Here is a 19,515-nt window from a genome sequence, read left to right on the forward strand (position 1 = left end):
TGCTGCGTGTTCCTCCTGACCTAGCCTTGCTGACTGCTCCTTCCTTGTCTCTCCTTCCTCTCATGAAATATCCCAGCCTTGATAATGTTACAATGATAACAACAGAGTCACACTACATCTTTCAGCTTGGTGTTGTGAACACGTTATTGTACTTGTTCTCCAAATTTCTTACCATGGAGGTATTTTCTCACGTTGAGATGAGAAAACAGACATTTAGGAGCTTAACAGGTCTCACAGCAAGGAAGAGCCTGAATAAGATTCAAACTCTGGAATGCTTGATCCCCACATCATTAACATTTTACTATGACACGGAGCCATACCAAATACAGTGTGTCCGTCAAGTCATGGTGCACTTTTGACCGGTCACAGGAAAGCAACAAAAGACAATGGAAATGTGAAATCTACACCAAATAAAAGGAAAATTCTCCCAGTTTCATACCTATTCAGTGCAGTTCGATGTGAGCTCACGCACAGATTTTTTAGGGCTCCTTAGGTAGCTATCCCATATAGCCTCTACAGACTCATCACTGACTGATGGCCTACCAGAACGGGGCTTCTCCACCAAACTGCCAGTTACCTTCAACTGCTTATCCCATCGAGTAATGTTATTCCTATGTGGTGGCGCTTCGTTATAAACGCGCCAATATTCATGTTGCACTTTGGTCACGGATTCGAATTTAGCGAGCCACAGAACACACTGAACTTTCCTCTGTACCGTCCACATGTCGACTGGCATGGCCCTGGGCTGCTTCGCTGTATACATGGTGTTATGTCATCATCTGCGCATGTGCACATGCTGCTACATCATCCTACAGAAACTGGGAGGGTTTTCCTTTTATTTGGTGCAGATTTCACATTTCTATCATCTTTTGTTGCTTTCCTGTGATCGGTCAAAGTGCACCATGACTTTACGGACACACTGTATTTGCCACGTGCTCACATGGCTCTGTGACTTTCACATGCTGTTTCCCTAGAAAAGCCTCTGCCTGCCTCTCTTTCTTCCTTTTTGTCCCATCCCCCTGCCCACACTCCATGAGAAAGCACATACAGAATCCCTCACAAAAACTTTAATTACTCCAGGCAGAGTTAGGTGACTCACTTTAGTATCCTATGCAACCCTCTGCTCACCGTTTCTTTATTCTTGACCATTTCCTCCTTTAGCATGGGAATCTTGTTCTATTTTTCTTTGCATCTTCCAAACCTAGAACTGTGCTTGGCTGATAGCCATTGTTTGATAAGTGATTGTTGAATGGGATTTTTAAGAGCATGCTAACTTTGAAAATTAAGATTCTATTTAGGCATATTAATAACCTTTACCGAAATAAGCGATTGATAGAGCCAAATGGTCACAAGACACCCCCCCCCCCGCCCCTCGGAAAAAAAGAGCCGAGAGGAGCCTGGGACCGGAAAGACAGGCCAACTTTCTGGGCAACCAGGAGCTTCTCTCATCACAAAACTCGCTGTCGCGGTCTCCGCCTCCTACAGAGGGTCCTCATGACGTCACAGGCACTACGCCCGAACTGCGTACAGAGTAACGGGAGACTTCCACCTGCTAAGCGTTGCCTTCCCCTCACTTCTGGACTTGGTGAGCCTGGGGATGGGGGAGACCAAATACCTGAGTCTAGGCCCTCGGATGGACCTCGGGGACTGTCACTCACCTTCTCGGGGGCCCCGCAGAAACTTCCGCTGGGGAGGAAAGCGCTGCGCGCGCATTCTCTGCCCTGAGGCAGTACTGCGCTCGCGCAGGCGCTGCTTACCTCCCGACTGCACCCCCTCCCCCAGCCCCGCAGGTCCAGGCCATGGAACTCCATTTCCCAGACGCCTTCGCGGCTGGGGGTGGATTATTCCCTGGCGGTCCATCCCTATTTTATCCTCTTTGGAACACTGCCTGGCCCTACTACGCATGTCCTAATGTGGAGCCAATCGTAAGGAAGAATAAACCACGGGGCATCTGTCCGCCAATCAGGGACGGTCACATTTTTCCCGCCTCAACTTCGAGTGTCTTTTCAGAAACCCCATTTCCTTAATGTGTTTCTACAGCATACCCCTGGCAGTCTCCTTGAGAAATCAAAAGTCTCCCTTCTAGAAAAGGCAGAAGGCTGATTAGGTTATTCTTCAACAGAAAAAAGCTGGACTATAATAACCAGTTGCCTCCTGAGCCCGGTTCTGCTCCTACTATTTTCGCCCCCGCCACCCTGACGGAGTGTTTCTCCGGACCTCTAAAGACAGGGAAGTGGGTGGAGCTAGGAAGATAAGCGAAGGTGTCCACACAGCCCTCTGGGAAACGTCGTTTCTGCGCCGGCGCGAAGGAACCTGAGTGAGAAGTTCTGTGCAGATGGCGCGCGACTCAAGCCATGGCTGTATGGAAGCGCGTGTGAGAGGAATCGGGTCTCTGTCTACCCCTCCGCCGGGGTCGCGTCTGTTAACTCGGCGGCCCTCAATCTCGAGGTGAGGTGACGCCAGGGTTGGGATCGCTGAGAACTCTGGAGGTTTGAGGGGGTCGGTCATCCCCGAGGGTGGATGAAACGCTCCGGCGGCGTCTACCGCAGAGAGCGCGTCGCTTTGGGCGCTGGGTCTCGGTAGCGTCCTGAACCCTCGTTCGGAGCCTCTTACGGGTCAGACTCTTTTGCTCAAGTGGTTTCCAGCCCTCGTCGGCAGCCCTGAGAGGAGCGATTCCACTTTTCATTTTATTTTGGGGTGAGGAAACCGAATCAGGAAGGGATGGGTTGCCCGAAGTCTTGCGGGATAAGTGAATGGGAGTTCTTTAAGAAAGTCAAAGGATTGAACATTTGTCTGAGTTCTTCCTGTGTGCCAGGCGCCGTGCGGTCCTCACGTGTTCTCCTATAACCTTCGCAGTCGGCTCTGAGAGGTTGGCTCCCCGGGCTTGTCGGATACCCGTGGCACCAGGATCATCTCGGGGATCAGACTTGACAAAGTTAATACGGTGCATATTTCATAATTAGGCACCCCCCCCCAGCGGGATCTGGAGCAGTTCTCGGAAATCGAGTATTTCTGCCAAGAAAGGTGTATTCACACTGAAAGGAAGACTATACTTTATATATGTGTGTGTGTAAAGACTATATATATGCATAAAGTAGAAACAAAGACTATAAGTATTAATAATTATACTAATTACATTATAAGTTATAGTATTATATTGTATATTAATATATACACTGCTTACAAAAATTAGGGGATATTTTATAGCTTCATATTCGTTTTGAAATATCCCCTAATTTTTATGAACAGTATATATTAAACACATAGCTTCTGTGACAATTTTGGTTAAGTTTTTATGCTAATTTATGAGTCAAGCTCTGGTTTTCAGAGCTATTTGCTTTTTTAGAATTACAGATAAGGGACTGCAGATCTGTTGTATTTGCCCCATTTTATTCGTGTGGAGACTAAGGCACAGAGACGGTGAATGATCTGGTCATCGTCCCACACTAAAAAGCAAGACTCCAGGGCCCAAGATTTGGTTCAAGTCACTGGACAGGCTGGGTGGCCTTGAGGGTTCCTGTCTCTTCCTTCCCAGGGCTGAGGGTGTATGAGATGTGGACAGATCTTCATTTGGAAACTAGACAGACATCTCAAACTCAGGTAAAGGAGAGAGCCTGCCTGGCTAGGGCTATGGGGCATCAGGGAGTCGTTGCACCAAATAAGGGGGGAAGGGTAAGATTTAAATGAGCTCTAATTAATTAGCCTTGTGGGAATGCAGACCCAACATGGTGAAATCCTTGGATTTTTTTCAGAAGCTGGAGATCAATTTTTAGATGAAATTTTCCAGTTTTCAAGTTTGAGACTACTACTTAAAATAATTTTCTTTCATAACTTCCTATTTCCCAACACCGTGTGGGCCAAATATAGTATCTATGGGCTGAATTATACTCACAAATTCAGGCTTACCTGTGTCATGTGAGGAAAATCATTTAAATGTTAGCACTTGACTGGTATACTACATTGCCTTATCTGCAATCACAAAATCTAGAAAATTCTGAAGACCATTTTAAAAAATAAATTTTTTTGCCCAAACCTGACCAGAACTGCTATGATTTATAACCTTTAATTATCCTATCTAGAGTGAATATTTATGCCCTTTACTCTAGAAATGTTGAAGTGTTCAGTGACAAGATGCTGCCTGTCCTACACTGGACTGGGATTTTAATGAAATATATTATGTAAATGTGTATCACCCTTTTAAAATCTGAAAAATTCTGAATTTTAAAAAATTGGTTGATTTTAAAGAGAGGGAGGAAGAGAGACAACAGAGAGAGAAGCATTTATTTATTATTCCACTTAGTTAATGCATTCATTGGTCACTTCCCATATATTCCCTGACTGGTCGATCGCATCTGCAGCCTTGGTGTTTCAGGACTATGCTCCAACTGACTGAGGTAACCGGCCAGGGCCAAAATTGCTGAATTTCCAAGCACAGCTGGCCCCACAGTCTTAAGAATTGTAGGTCAGTGTCATTAAGTCATCCTGCCGCTTCGTGACATGGAGTGTTTTCAATGTTCCATAGACACATGTGCCTTAGGAAATTAACAGTGGCTACCAATGTGTAAAAGGCCCTCTGGTACAGTGTTTTTCATATTGTGGGTCATGACAATACCTCAGTGGGCAGTGACCATAATTATTTTTTTTTAATGAATAAAAGCGGCCCTGGTCAGTTTGCTCAATGGTAGAGTGTCTACTAGGTGTGTGTAAGTCCCAGGATTGATTCCTGGTCAGGGCACACTGGAGAAGCGACCATCTGCTCCCCCCCCCATTCCCTTTCTCCTCCCCCCCCCTTCCCCTCTGCTGCCATGGCTCCATTGATTCCAGTGCCTTGGCAGAGAGCTGAAAATGGCTCCTTGGAGCCTCCCCTAAGGGCTAAAAATAAAAATATCTCTGTTGCGCATGTGCTCCCCATGCGGAGAGCGGGGGTGGGGGTGGGGGTGGGGGTGGGGGTGGGGTGTCCCCTGGGTGGATCCCAGTCAGGGCGCATGCGGGAGTTTGTCTCACTATCTCCCCTCCTCTCACTTAAATATTAAAATAGAATGAGTAAAAAGCGACTAGAATAAAATAACATCCTAATACATCCTATTTTGTAAGATTAGCACATGAAACTTTTGTTTACTCATGTATGTGAATGAGCAGTTGTGATACATACTGTCTTTGTTTCTGTGGGTCATGGTGAAAAAAGTTGAACTCTCACCAGACCTGTGGTGGCGCAGTGGATGAAGCGTCGACCTGAAATGCTGAGGTCCCCGGGTTTGAGGCCTTGGGCTTGCCTGGTCAAGGCACATGTGGGAGTTGATGCTTCCTGCTCCCCTCGTTCTCTCTTTCTGTCTCTTTCTCTCTTTTTCCTCTCTCTCTAAAAATGGGGAGGGGGTTCGCTGCTGTAGAATAGCACAGTTTGCAGTTGATGTTAGCCTAAAGGCTGAGAAGCGATAAGAAATAGCAACAGTTCAGAGGCCGACTCACTTGGACTCAAGTCCTAGAGATGCTAGATCATCTGAGATCTCAGTAGCACTGTCCCAAGAGTTGAATTAGAGAGACACTTGGGTTCTGTTAACAGATATTCTGTGCTGTGTGCTAGGACACACCAGTGTGTAGGACAGAAGGTCCCAAACCTGTATTGACTGATTGTGGTAAGTGTTAAGAATGGTTGTGCAGTTGCTCTGTAGGCTCTGAAGCACCGTGGAAACTTGGGCCTGGGGTAGTTGAAATAAATGACAATTTATTGTTGTGATTCCTGCAGGAGACACGTTCTGACTCATCCTACTTCTGGACATTTTGGGGGCTCATCCAGCATGGCCAGGAACTTAGCTCTAGAAGGAAGGAAGACCTTCTCCCAGTTTCCTTGTCCTTCCTGCAGCACTGCCCACTGGAAACATGGAGGGAAAGGAGGGGGAGCTTGAACCAGGACTCTGGCTGCTGGGCCTAGTTGGCGATTACTGAGGTGAATCGAGGGTCCCTCCATCCTAACAGGTTGTCCCCAAAGGCTGCACATGTGGTCTACCTTTGTTCCGGGCTCACTGTCCTATGGCAGCCGCAAGCAATCTTAAAGGTAAAGCTCTCACATTCTTGCTCTCCTGCTCCGCACCCTTCCAGGAATCCTTATTGCTGATAAGACAAAATCCAGGTTTCTCAGCCTATTTCTGCATGATGGGGGTTCTGTCCCGCTCCATGGCATCTTCTCGTCCCTTGACTCACACAAGCCATACTCCCTTCTTGGACTTGGAGTAATTACGCCTTCTGTCAGGGTCTTCCCTGCCAGAAGACCCTGCGTCCCAGCTCTGGCTGGTTAGTCTTCCACAGCCTTTAAGACTGGGCTCAGTCCCCCCCACCTTCGTAGAGCTCTTCCCTGCCTGGTCCCCCAGAGCACTGCCCGCTGCCTTCGCTGTGGAACAAACCCACCGGGCTGTGGTTGACCCACCCCTGTCTGTCAGCCCCACCAGACTCAACACAGCTGCCCTTTGGTCAAGTCCTGCCTGTGTGCCAGGAACTGTGCAGGAGCATCCCAGCAGCAGCTCAGTCACTTTGCAGAGCAGCCCTATGAGATGGGGCAGGAATCAGAGCCCTGAAGGGGGCATGTGACTTACTTGCCATGGTTACCCACAGAGGAAGGTAGTGGGGCCACGTCTCAGACCCAGCCTAAAGACTCAAGTTTCATTCTTACTTGAGATGCGTCTGTGTGTGTGTTGACGGTCTGGAAGGAACACACCAGATAGCCACGGGTTTACCTGGGGAGAGGGTGCTGGGGGAAGGCTGTCACCTTTTTTTTTTTTTTTTTTTTGTATTTTTCTGAAGCTGGAAACGGGGAGAGACAGTCAGACAGACTCCCGCGTGCGCCCGACCGGGATCCACCCGGCACGCCCACCAGGGGCGAAGCTCTGCCCACCAGGGGGCGATGCTCTGCCCCTCCGGGGCGTCGCTCTGCCGCAACCAGAGCCACTCTAGCGCCTGGGGCAGAGGCCACGGAGCCATCCCCAGCGCCCGGGCCATCTTTGCTCCAATGGAGCCTTGGCTGCGGGAGGGGAAGAGAGAGACAGAGGAAGGAGGGGGAGGGTGGAGAAGCAAATGGGCGCTTTTCCTATGTGCCCTGGCCGGGAATCGAACCCAGGTCCCCCGCACGCCAGGCCAATGCTCTACCGCTGAGCCAACCGGCCAGGGCCTGTCACCTTTTATTGTCATTACTTCTCCAGTCTGTGAACTTTTATACTAAACACCTATTCACTAGGAACTTTTAAAATTAAGAAAGATGGCATCACTGTAAGTGATGGAAAGGCGCTTTAGGCTGTGAGCCCAGCACAACTGTGAGGGCTCTTGCCACCTCAAAGTTGTATTGAGTCTAATCAGGCTGCTGCTGTGCTGATTAGCTTCCAGGAAATGCATCAGGCAGCGGAGCAGCTAAATGACACTAGGAGGAAGTACCATATCCAGAATGTGGCATCCTCATTCAGGAGCATGGAATAAAAAGAGGTACAGGTATAGATTAAAAACCTCTGGCCTAACCAGGTAGTGGCGCAGTGGATAGCGTGTTGAACTGGGATGCAGAGGAACCCAGGTTCAAATCCCAAGGTCACCGGCTTGAGCGCCGGGTTGTGGGCTTGAGCATGGGATCATGGACATGACCCCATGGTTATTGGCTTGAGCCCAAGGTCCCTGGCTTGTGCAGGGGGTTACTTGTTATGTTGTAGCCCCTGGTCAAGGCACATCTGAGAAAGCAATCACTGAACAACTAAGGAGCTGCAACGAAGAATTGATGATTCTCATCTCTCTCCCTGCCTGCCTGCCTGTCTTTCCCTGTCTCTCTCTCTAAAAACAAAAACCTTCTGAAGCGTATCGCCACTTTACAGGGCATAGGTCTCATCGGATTCTGATTCAAACAAGCCAACTATAAAAACATCATTGAACCCAGTCAAAATCAGAGGGACAGAAAACAGAATGGGTGATGACCTGGGGGTAGGGGTGATGGAAAGTTAGTGTTTAATGGGGTCAGAGTTTTAGTTTTGCAAGATGAAGAGAGTGCTGGAGATGGATGATGGTGATTGTTTTTCAACAGTGTGAATATTTAATGCCACTGAACTGTACACTAAACATCGGTTAAGGTGGTAAATGGTATATATATTTTACCACAATTAAAAAATTGGAAAAAAATCCCACTGAGATATAAGATATCTGAATACTAACTTTGAATATGGTGTATGTGTGCAGTGAGTAAGGTGTTTTTCTGTTAACACTAAGGTATTCACGGGTGAGATCAGATGCCACCTGGGATTAACTTGGAAATATTTTCGCCCCCTGAAAAGATGAAGTAAAAGTGGGGGAAGAGGCTTAATGAACAAAACAGACATGCTCGTAGGATGGGGATTGAGTTGGTGATGGATATATGGTGGTCTGTTGCATGCATGTCCCTCCTGGGTATATGTTTGAAGTTTCCATAATGAAAAATTAAATTCTTGAACACTAAGAAAAGCATAAGCCAGAAATTAATGGATTTTAGGATCAGGCAGACTTGGGTAAAGACCTGCCTATGTTCCTTCTCCAAGACTCTCTGTCCTGGGCTACCCAGTATGGGGATGCCTAATCTCTTAGGTCTGAAGCTTCTCACAAGATGATTTTTGCCTAGCAAAAGGGCCTAGCACATAGAGGGTGGGGGGCATGCTGAGTGAGCTGTTGGACCCCACCCTTACCCCAGGCCCAGAGTCACTGACAGCGTGTTGTGTTTCAGCAATTTGTGACCCTCAAGAATGTGGCCATGGACTTCACTTTGGAGGACTGGGAGCAGCTGGGGCTGGACCAGGGGGACCTGTTCTGGGACATGGCACTGGACAACTACCAGAAGCTCTTCTTGCTGAGTGAGTGTGCACCCCTGCCTGGTGATCACCAATGCCTCCCCGTCACCCACAGGATAGACTGCCACCTCCTGAACATCTCGCTCCAGCGTGATTGTGCTCAGCAGTGCTCAGCTGGCCGATTCTACCTCCTAGGGGACAGTGGCAATGCCTGGTGACCTTTTTGATTGTCACATCTGGAGGGGTTGGGGTGCTCCTTGTACCTTATGGGTAGAGTCCAGGGAAGCTGCCACACTGAGAATGCAAGGACAGCCCCCACAGCCAAGGATTACCTGACCCCAAATGCCAGCAGTGGCAGGTGGCCGACGAGCTGAGCCAGCCCCTGCTGTCACCATGGCTTCAGCAGCCTTTTCCTCTTTGTCATCAAAGTGTGATTCCTCATGAAGACCTTGGGGTCTTCACCTTTGCTCTCCCCTCTGCCCAGAAGACTCTTGCCCCTTCCATGCCTTGGGGCTTTCCTAAGACTAAAATTACAACCCCATTAGCACTCCCTGTCTCCTGCTCAGCTTGTCACCGCTCCTCCCTTTTCTTTTTCTTTTTCTTTTTTTTTTGAAATGCTCTTTTTTTTTAATTCAAATTTTATTTATTTATTTATTTTTACAGGGACAGAGAGAGTCAAAGAGAGGGATAGACAGGGACAGACAGACAGGAATGGAGAGAGATGAGAAGCATCAATCATTAGTTTTTCGTTGCGCGTTGCAACACCCTAGTTGTTCATTGATTGCTTTCTCATATGTGTCTTGACCGCGGGCCTTCAGCAGACCGAGTAACCCCTTGCTGGAGCCAGTGACCTTTGGTTCAAGCTGGTGGGCTTTTGCTCAAATCAGATGAGCCTGTGCTCAAGCTGGCGACCTCGGGGTCTCGAACCTGGGTCCTCTGCATCCCAGTCCAACGCTCTATCCACTTCGCCACCGCCTGGTCAGGCTATCTTGTTCAGTTTCTAAACTCTAGTCCACAGTAGAAATATGTTTCCTTTGACTCGCCTGCACATCTGAGTCTGTTTATGAGGAGGGTATTAGGGTATTAGTTACATTGGCTGCTCCTACAAATGCCACAAATGTAATGTCTTAAAACAACACTTATTCTTGGCCCTGGCCGGTTGGCTCAGCGGTAGAGCGTCAACTCGGCATGTGGAAGTCCCAGGTTTGATTCCCGGCCAGGGCACAAGGAGAAGCACCCATCTGCTTCTCCACCCTTCCCCTTTCCCCTCTCTCTGTTTTTCTCTTCCCCTCCCACAGCCAAGCCTCCATTGGAGCAAAGTTGGCCCAGACATTGAGGATGGCTCCATGGCCTCTGCCTCAGGCGCTAGAATGTCTCAGATTGAAGCAGAGCAACGCTCCAGAGGGGCTGAGCATCGCCCCCTGGTGGGCATGCCAAGTGGATCCCAGTCGGGGGCATGCGGGAGTCTGCCTCTCTGCGTCCCCCGCAGCCCACCCCTGCTTCTCATTTCGGAAAATACAAATAAAAAAAAAAACCCACTTATTTTTACAGTTCTTCAGGTTAAAAGTTTAAAATGGGCCAAACTTGGCTAAAATCAAGGTGTTGGCAGGGCTGATTCCAGGGGAAAATCTGTTTCCTTGCCCCTTTTCAGCTTCTAGAAGCCTTCTGCCTTGCTTGGCCCCTTCATCTTCAAAGCTAGCAGTGAGCTTTCCTCCTCCATAGTGTGTCCCTTGATTATGATTGCTCCCTTTCTTGAGGAAGTTTGGGGAGGGCAGTGTGCAGGACTGGCTAAGCTCTAGGACTCCGACATCATCTATCACTGGGCCTAACCCATCGAGACCTTGTGTGATATGTGGTCTACAGGTGAATGAGTGAATCGTGAACCGGGCTAGCTGTGCTCATCCTTTGAGCTGTTGTAAGTTTTGTTTCCATAGTTCCTGTTATAGCTTCAATCAGCCTGGATTATGAATGTCTGAGTCCCTCTCTTCCACTGGACCAGGAACTCTGCAGGGTAGACATCCCCGGAGTCACCCAGTGCAGCATCTGGCCCCCCAGGAGTGTGTGCTGGATAAAGCACTGAACAGTCAGGAGAGCCAGAAGTTTCCTGCTGAGCAGCTGGGTGGTCCTCCACGTCGTGCTCAGTGACAATGCTGTTCTCTCCCTGCAGACCCCCTGTGACCCAACCTGACCTCCAATCCAGATGGCGGGGAAGAGCTAGAGCCCCTGGGGAGAGGAAGTCCCGAAGTCACAGGCCCTGGTGAGTGGGTGGGGAAGGGCCGCTAGCACCTACTGGGAGGGTGGTGGGGTACGAGGGCGTGGCTCTGTGCCTTTTGTCCTCATGTGGTATGTGTCTATCCAGTCATTGGGACCCTAGGCTTCTGGGCTTCTTGTCCCTTTGTCCCAACAGGGATCAGGACCCTCACTCTGCATGCCCACCTTGTGTCTGTCTACCTCAGCATTCAGCATGTGGCTGTCCTAGTGCTTTTCCTCAGTTCCCTCTTTGATCCTTCCCAACTCAGCAGGGGGAAACCTTCCATTCCCCAAGTTGGTCTCCATTTTTCTGCCTCATGACCCCTGATACCTGTAGACACCCTGGTCTACCTGTTTTGACCCGTTTGCACAGGCCCAGCCCTCCTTCCTGGCCCACGGAGCACAACTCAAGCCTAGGCATTTGCTCTGCCCTCTCCCGTGCCACAGTCCCCCCAGGGGAGTCAGGTTAAGCAGAGAAGATTCCCCGGTGTGATGCTGGTCACAACATCCCTAGTGGGAGAAAGAAGAGGCAAGGGCTTTCCTGGGGCTTGAGGCGTTTCTCATGGTTTGCTCGTTAACGGGAGAAGGGCCCCTGAACCAGAAACCGTGGAGTAGTGGCTGCACGGCTTGGTCAGGATGCAGCTCCATTCTTGGCTCACCTCAGGAGCTCGTGAGTGTGAGTCCTGCAGCTGCCTGCAGTGTTTTCACACAGGTGGCCCAGGCACAGATTTCTGCTGCCTTGGATTTCTGTTTCTGCCACTTCAACATAAGGCCATATCTGAGCATGTGGAGTAAACATACCCTCCATGGTAACAATTGTATGGCATTGTTATTATTTATATCTCTTGACCCTTGATCTTACTTCTCTAGGAAGTAGGCCTCAGTCAAGGAGGGTGATGGTAGAGAGTACTGCTCAGAGGTCCCTGCCAGCTGCCCTGTGGAGGCCCTGTGGTTGCCTAGCTTCTGTCTTGACTCTCTTGGACATGGGTTCCCTGTTTCCTGTGATGCGGGTTCCAGCTGGATCACCATTTGGCCTCTTCTCCTTCATCCCCTTGACGGACAGGCTTGACTCAGGGCTGAACCCCTGTTCTCTCTCTTCTCTGTATCCTCACCCTGTAGCTCCTGTCTTTTCAGCCTGGGGAACAGAAACATATTTTTTCTCTTTCAGACACTGCTGAGGCCAAGATCTTGCCTCGGCCATAGGAATTCTTGGAAGGACTCTCTCAGGAGGTTACAGAGACATTTTCTAAGGATAGCCTTGGGAACTCCAACTTGGGAGAAGCCCGCGTAGGTGAGAGCTAGTTAGATAGTTTTCTGGGAGATCCAGAAGGTCTTCTGAGCTCTGACATCACCAACAAGGAAAGTCCCCCAGAGTGCAAGAGTCGTGAACTCGAGAGCAGCCTCACTCCTGAGTCCCTCCTTTTCACGGGAGAGGATTCCCTGATTCATGATCTTTCTGAGAAGAGCCTGATGCCAGCTAAGTCTCAGGAGTGTAGGAATGATTTGGACTCCCACTTAGACCAGAATCAGCAGGATACTATCCAGGAAGGAGTGAAACCATATAAATGCAGTGAATGTGGGAAGAGCTTCAGCCGGAGCTGCCATCTTATCCAGCACTGGATTATTCATACGGGGGAGAAACCAACTGGGAATCAAGAGTATAAGATAGGTTTCAACCAGAGTTCTCACCTTTTTATACATCCACTAACTCACACAGGCTACAAATTCTATATGTGCAACAAATGCGGGAAGACTTTTAGTCAAAACACACACTTCCTGTGGCATCAGAAAATTCATGCTAGAGAAAAAATACGTAAGAGCCAAGACAGTGACCATCCATCAGGTCACGGCTTACAGCTTGCTGAGCAGGAGAAAACCCACAGAGGTGGTAAATCCTACAAGTGTAATGAGTGGCAAGTGTTTCAGGCAAACCTTTCATCTGACTCGGCATCAGAAAACCCACTCTCAGGAACGCTATGAATATGCCAAATGCAAAGCCACCTTCAGCTTTAACAAATACCTCCTCCAACATCAGAAAATTCATGCTGCAAAAACTACCTCTCAGTGTCAGGAATGCAGGAAGACTTTCAGGCAGAACTCATCCCTCAACAGACATCAGTCTCTTCACACTGGAGAAAAGCCTTAGAAGTGTGATGAGTGTGGGAAACCCTTCAGCCATATCTTGACCCTAAAGAACCACCAGAGGATTCACAATACAGAAAAATCTTATAAATGTAGTGAATGTGGGAAAGCCTTCTACCGGAACAGTCACCTGAATGAACATCAGAGGATTCATACGGGCACAGGCCCCAAAAATGTAATAAATGCGTCAAGAGTTTCAGCTGGACTTCCCACCTGATTCCACACCAGTCGGTTTATGCGTCAGAAGAGCCCTACAGGGGGTGAATAAAGGGTGATGGTCATTCCAAGGGAAAAAAAAAAAAGAAGAGCCCTACAGCTGTGCCGAATGCAAGGAAACCTTCAGCCATAATGAACGCCTCGCTCAACACCAAAAAGTCCATGTGATGGAAACCCGCTATGAGTGTCAGGATTGTGGTGAGCGCTTCACTTGCAGCTCGACCCTGACTTGCCACCAGAGTGTTCACAACCAAGAAAAACAAGGACTTGATGAGAGTGGGAAGCTCTTGAATCAGAACCTATAACAGAAAGAGCATCCAAGTATTGGCAAGAAGAGCTTGAAGTGTTACAAATGCAAGAAAACCTTCAGCTGCAGCAAATACTTGACTCGGCATAAGGCTTCACATTGGGGAGAAACCCTTTGAGTGTAACTAGTGTGGGAAAGCCTTTGTCCAAAGTACACAGCTCATTCACCACCAGGTGATCCACTCTGGAGTGAAGCCATATAAATGGACTGTGGGAAGGCCTTTATCCGCAGAACCTCCCTCATCAAACATCGGGGCATCCACAAGAATGAGCACCCCTTTAAGTGCAGTAGATGTGGAAAGATCTTCAGCCAAAGTGCTTGTTTCTCAGAACATCAGTTAATTCACACTGCAGAGAAGTCCTTTAAATGTAATCAGTGTGACAAAGTCTTTTCTCACAGTAACTACCTTATTCAACACCAGAGAACTCATGCCGAAAAGACATCCTTTGAGTGTAATGAATGTGGGAAAACATTCAGACACAGCTGGCGCCTTTCTAAGCATCAGAGAGTTCACACAAGTGAGAAAGTCTATAAATGTAGTGACTGGGAAAACTTTCAGACAGAATGCTCTTCTCATCCGACATCAGAGAGTTCACACTGGAGAAAAGCCTTACTTTTGTCGGGACTGTGGGAAAGCTTTCAGCCAGAGCTCATATCTTTCTGTTCACCAGAGAGTTCACACCGGGGAAAAGCCCTACCAGTGCACTGAATGTGGGAAAGCCTTTTCCCAAAAAGCAAATATGAGGCAGCATGAGAACTCACACAGGCGAGCAGCCTTATATCTGTGATGTGTGTGGGAAAGCCTTTGGCGGCAGCACCCACCTCAGTCAGCACCAGAGAGTTCACACCCAAGAGAAACCTATCAGTGTTAACACTGTCAGAAGCCTTTCGTTGCTACTTAGGTCTCTGCAGACATCAGGTTCACACTCAAAAGTAACAAGTAACAATACTACCTGTGGGCGTTATGTGGCAGCAAGACTGGACATCTAAAGCCTAAAGTTGAGATCATCGTATTGTAAGTCCATCCTCCCCCGGCAAAATAGATACATATTTTTATTAATAAAGGCCAATTAGAAAATCTGCACACACGTTCAATTAAAACAATGAAAACACAAAAGCTGTGTAGCATCCAAATTCAGAAGTAGACTCGAGCCAGTCTGCTGAGTTAAATCTCACCTCTGCCATTGCTACCTAAGTGACCTAAAGAGAGTCGGAATCTCTCAGGGCCTCAGTATCCTCATCTGTAAACAGGTAAAATAGCTACCAACCTCAGAGGGCTGAGGTGAGGATAAATAGATGTGAAGCACTTAGAACTAAGTGCCCAGCACATAGTAAATACCAAGTGTGAGTTTTACATACGTATCACATACAAGGTATAGCAACCTTCTATCTCTTTTTATAGTTAACATTCTTATTAATATTCTATCTGGCTTTAATTTTTCAAGCTTTTCTCCAAAATGCCTTTGGCTTAATTTGGTTCCCTAAACCCAACACATTAGTCTTTTTTTTCCCTTTTTTTAAAAAACACATTCACATGCCACGTTTTCCCATAATCTTCCTGTGTTTAAAGTTGTTGGCTATACTAGTATTTTTCAACTGCTGGTCTGCCAGAAGTTTTGTGCCTGTCTGAAAGCTAACCTCTCTGATGTTGTATAAGAGCAGTCAACTCTGGCGGACCAGGACGGAATTTCTGGAGGACCGGCATTGGTCCGTGGACCAGCAATTGAAAACCAATGGGTTATACAATATGAAACTCAATTTGTCATGGGAGTTAACAGCAGAATTCAGTTAGGAAAGCTGCACTGGGTATTGTTTCAGTTAACACTACAGAGAACGAGCTTGGTGGTGAAAATTGTGAATGACTGGCTGGGATGTTCATGCACCTTCTGTCCAAGCTAGCCACTCGCCAGGAGATTTGCTAGGCACCAGGACAGGGAATGTTCATATGGTAAGGCACACCCCTGCTTCAAAGCTTCTGGAATCCAAGGAAAATGGACGGTTCCATTTTCACAGGGAGTGCTGTTGACCGGTGACATCTTAAAATGCCACGTGCTGTCACGTCATCAAATTCTGGAGTCGCTGAGGATTGTTGGAGAGCCCAGTGAGGAAATGAGCCTGCCTGTTGGAGCTGTCTAGTCAACAGCTCGCGTTGGCCGGGCCTGTTCTACAGTAGAGACTCACGTGGAATCACAGCCTGCTGCCTCTTCATGGCCCCTCATCTCTGGGCTCTTGTGCCCTACCACTGAAGGAACAAGTCATACGTTTGCTGAAGTGCAAACAGAATCTTATGAAGACATTGGACACAATATCTTTCATATTATTGGCACTCAAAGTTTAGGAGTATGTGTCCTGTGCTCTTGGGCTTTTTAAACTTTGTACCTTGAGTTATGCTGGTTGATTTTGTTGTTGACACTGGGGAATTAAGGTGGATCACGACCTACTGCACAGTGGGGAGCATACTGGTTTTCTTTTATTGGGATAGCATTGGTTCTCAAAACCCTACAGGTTTCAAATGTACAACTCAACATCATCTGTACACTGCATCATGCACCCTCCGCCTCAAGCAGTCTCTTTCCATCCCCATTTCCCCCACTTTGCCCCGCTCTACCTACCCCTGCCCTTCCTTTTCCTCTGGATTTTGCCATCCTGTTGCCTGTGTCTGTGTGTTTATTGGTTTTCTAATGGCCAAAACGTTCAACTTCCGGTATGTGGTCCCTGCCTTTGAAACTCTGCCCAGTCTGGGCAGCAGACCAAAGGGGAGAACAAAGTTGGGTAGGGCAGAGGTGGGAAGTCAAATTGAGAAGTGTGTTCAATGAGGAAATTTTGATACCAAACAGGGCAGAGACCCTGTGGAAAATCAGTAGCCACGGTGGGAGGTGGGGGCAGTTTCTGTAACTAATGGCATGTTGCTGTGAGCCAGGGTAGAAATGCCCTGTGCATATGTTGGTTTTCTGATTAAAGTTTTGAGTCCAAAAGTGTTGGTTCCTTCTCTCAGCCTGGTGCCACACACCTGGCCAGATAGTGGGCTTTCAGAGTCCCTGCCTTCTGGTTTTCATGTTCTAGTGGGGGAGGGATTGCATTGGTGAAAACCATCCCTTTAGAGGGCAGTTAAGCCTGACCAGGTGGTGGCACAGTGGATAGAGTGTCGGCCTGGGATGCAGAGGACCCACGTTCAAAACCCTAAGGTTGTGGCTTGATGGGGCTCACCAGCTTTAGCATGGGGTCGCTGGTTGGAGCCCAAGGTTGCTGGCTTGAGCAAAGGGGTCACTTGCTTGGCTGTAGCCCCACCCCCTATCAAGGCACAGATGCTGTAAGAAAGAATTGATGCTTCTCATCTCTCTCCCTTCCTGTCTGTCTCTTCCTATTTGTTTCTGTCTCTGTCACAAAAAATAAAAATGACAGATGGAGGGTTTGAATCCCGGTCCAGCCCATATGTGTAACCACTGTTTCACTGCTGCCAAATTCACCCTGTCTCTTTTCCTTGTATCATGATGACTTTTAATGCCCCAAACAGAAGCTACTCTGTTGGCTGGAACCCTGGAGTCAAGGTGGCACAAAGCAGAGTCTCAGCTGTCCTGTGATAGGCACGTCATACTAATGAGCAGTAAACCTTCATTGCTGTATGCCATTGAGATGTTGGGGGGGATTGTATGGTAGCATAACTAACCTGACTGACACAGCCATCTTTCAAAGCTTTGATGAGGCTTAAATTTGATGTTGTACACAAGTCAGTAAACAGTGTTTTGCAGGTGGTAAGTGTTCAATTACTCTAGGACCTGTACCAAAAGCCGCATAGCACAACGGTTAATCCTGCTTATTCGTGTGTGAAACTGAAAGTCATTAAACTCTTAGTTCCTCCATTTCTTCATTGTACACCGGGAGAAAACAAATACCCTCTTCAGGGGGTTTTGAGATTTTAATAGGTTGATAAAAGTAAAACCATAATACAGTAGGTAGCAGAAAACAGTGTTTTCTGTCAATATTGTTAAAAAGAGGCTATTAATAGTTCTCGTCTCTTGGCATTCATATTTGTGGTTCCATCTGTCTGTAAAGTTCTTTCACTTGAACTTCTTTTGGAAACTACTTTTCTTGCAAGTACAAGATCTTTGTCTTTAAATTTTATTTTTCAATTACAGTTACACTCAATATTTTGTGTTAATTTAGGTTATACAGCATAGTGGCAGACAATCATATACTTTACCACTGGTTCCCCCAGATAGTAAGAACAAGCCCTTACACCCATTCCTGTAGGAAACTCTCCTATTCCCACCCTGCCCAGCTGGAGGCGGCAACTCTCCCAGGGTTCCCACAGGAATGTGCCAGAGTCCTAGTGCTGACAGTTCAATAATTGTAATTATTTGGTGACTGTCTCCTGCTCCATTCTCTGGGAGTTCTCATCACACTTTAATTGATGCATAATTTAATTATCCGTTTACTGCGTTGTGCATTGCTTTCAGGAAATTCCCAAGAAGTTAGAATGGCTGGACCAGGAGCGTTGAGACATTTTAAAATCCAAAACGACACTGCTACCCAAGCAAAAAAAAGCCACTTTGCAACTAGCAGCTTGCGAACTCCAAGTCAGAAACTTTCCTGGAGCGAGCAACGATGTGGCCAACTTTTTCTTTTTTTTTCTTCTTTTCTGTTTTTTGGCAATCAATTTAAGTGAGCGTGAAGTCGAGCATCATTGACGCGTCAGTAGTAGCCCCGTCCACAGCCAGGCGTCTGTAACGGTGCTTAAGTCATATGCTATTCGCCCAGAGAGACATTGCCAAGGCGACTAACGTCTGCCATTCCAGGGAAGTGTGCCTGCTTGTGGGAAGGAAGGGGGTGGGGCAGGAGACGATGGAGAGGTGGGAAACTACTCTCATCCTCTTGGTTGGAGTTGGGTTTATTTAAGAGGTTTGAGCCTCTTCTGCACTTCTTCAAAACTTCTACATTCAATTTGTAATAACTATGTATGGGGCTACTAGAAATATGGAGGGAACACTTTTTAACTTTTATTTATCGAAGGGAGGGACAGAAACATCTATCTGTTTCTGTATGTGTGACCGGGGATCTGACAGGCAACTTCTGTGTATGGGTACGATGTGTATGGGTAACCCAGTGGTCCCCAACCTTTTTTGGGCCACGGACCGGTTTAATGTCAGAAAATATTTTCACAGACCAGCCTTTAGGGTGGGACAGATAAATGCACAAAATAAAATTATGTGACCGGCTTAAAAACTGTGGTATTTTTAAGATATAATTGTTGAACTTACGAGACAAGCGTCAAGAGTGAGTCTTAGATGGATGTAACAGAGGGAATCTGGCCTTTTTTTTTTTTCTCTGAAGTTGGAAATGGGGAGGCAGGCAGACTCCTGCATGCGCCCGACCGGGATCCACTCAGCATGCCCACCAGGGCGATGCTCTGTTGCAACCAGAGCCATTCTAGCGCCTGAGGCAGAGGCCACAGAGCCATCCTCAGCGCCCAGGCCAACTTTGCTCCAATGGAGCCTTGGCTGCAGGAGGGGAAGAGAGAGACAGAGAGGAAGGAGAGGGGGAGGGGTGGAGAAGCAGATGGGCACTTCTCCTGTGTGCCCTGGTCGGGAATCAAACCTGGGACTCCTGCACGCCAGACCGACACTCTACCACTGAGCCAACTGGCCAGGGCCGGAATTTGGCCATTTTTAAAAAATAAAACATTGTTCAGACTTAAATATAATTAAAACTGAAATAATGTAAGTTATTTATTCTTTCTCTGTGGACCGGTACCAAATGGCCCACGGACCGGTACTGGTCCGCGGCTGGGGGTTGGGGACCACTGCTCTAACCAATTGA

General features: G+C 47.7%; 2 protein-coding genes and 1 pseudogene across 8 annotated transcripts in view; 2 read left to right on the forward strand and 1 right to left on the reverse strand.

Annotated features, from left to right (window-relative positions):
- The window catches only part of VRK3 (VRK serine/threonine kinase 3), a 44,338-nt gene extending 42,555 nt beyond the window's left edge, over nucleotides 1-1,783 (reverse strand). For 5 of the 7 annotated variants that reach the window (XM_066374077.1, XM_066374071.1, XM_066374069.1 and 2 more), the window contains exon 1: nucleotides 1,659-1,779. The gene's annotated coding sequence lies outside the window, so the exon portion shown is untranslated. Of the gene's footprint in view, nucleotides 1-1,615 lie in introns of all 7 variants that reach the window. The other 2 variants (XM_066374076.1, XM_066374070.1) reach the window with 2 other exon arrangements.
- A 511-nt stretch (nucleotides 1,784-2,294) lies between these two features.
- ZNF473 (zinc finger protein 473) lies at nucleotides 2,295-13,453 on the forward strand. The gene is given in 6 exon segments (XM_066374078.1): nucleotides 2,295-2,448; nucleotides 8,720-8,846; nucleotides 10,951-11,040; nucleotides 12,202-12,943; nucleotides 12,945-13,333; nucleotides 13,336-13,453. Coding segments are annotated over 5 exon segments (1,425 nt in total). The 5' UTR covers nucleotides 2,295-2,448; nucleotides 8,720-8,746; the 3' UTR covers nucleotides 13,440-13,453.
- On the forward strand, nucleotides 13,451-18,499 carry LOC136398189 (zinc finger protein 473-like; annotated as a pseudogene).
- Nucleotides 18,500-19,515: the final 1,016 nt, after the last annotated feature.

This window comes from Saccopteryx leptura, chromosome 3, assembly GCF_036850995.1.
Source record: "Saccopteryx leptura isolate mSacLep1 chromosome 3, mSacLep1_pri_phased_curated, whole genome shotgun sequence".
NCBI classification, from domain to species: Eukaryota; Metazoa; Chordata; class Mammalia; order Chiroptera; family Emballonuridae; genus Saccopteryx; species Saccopteryx leptura.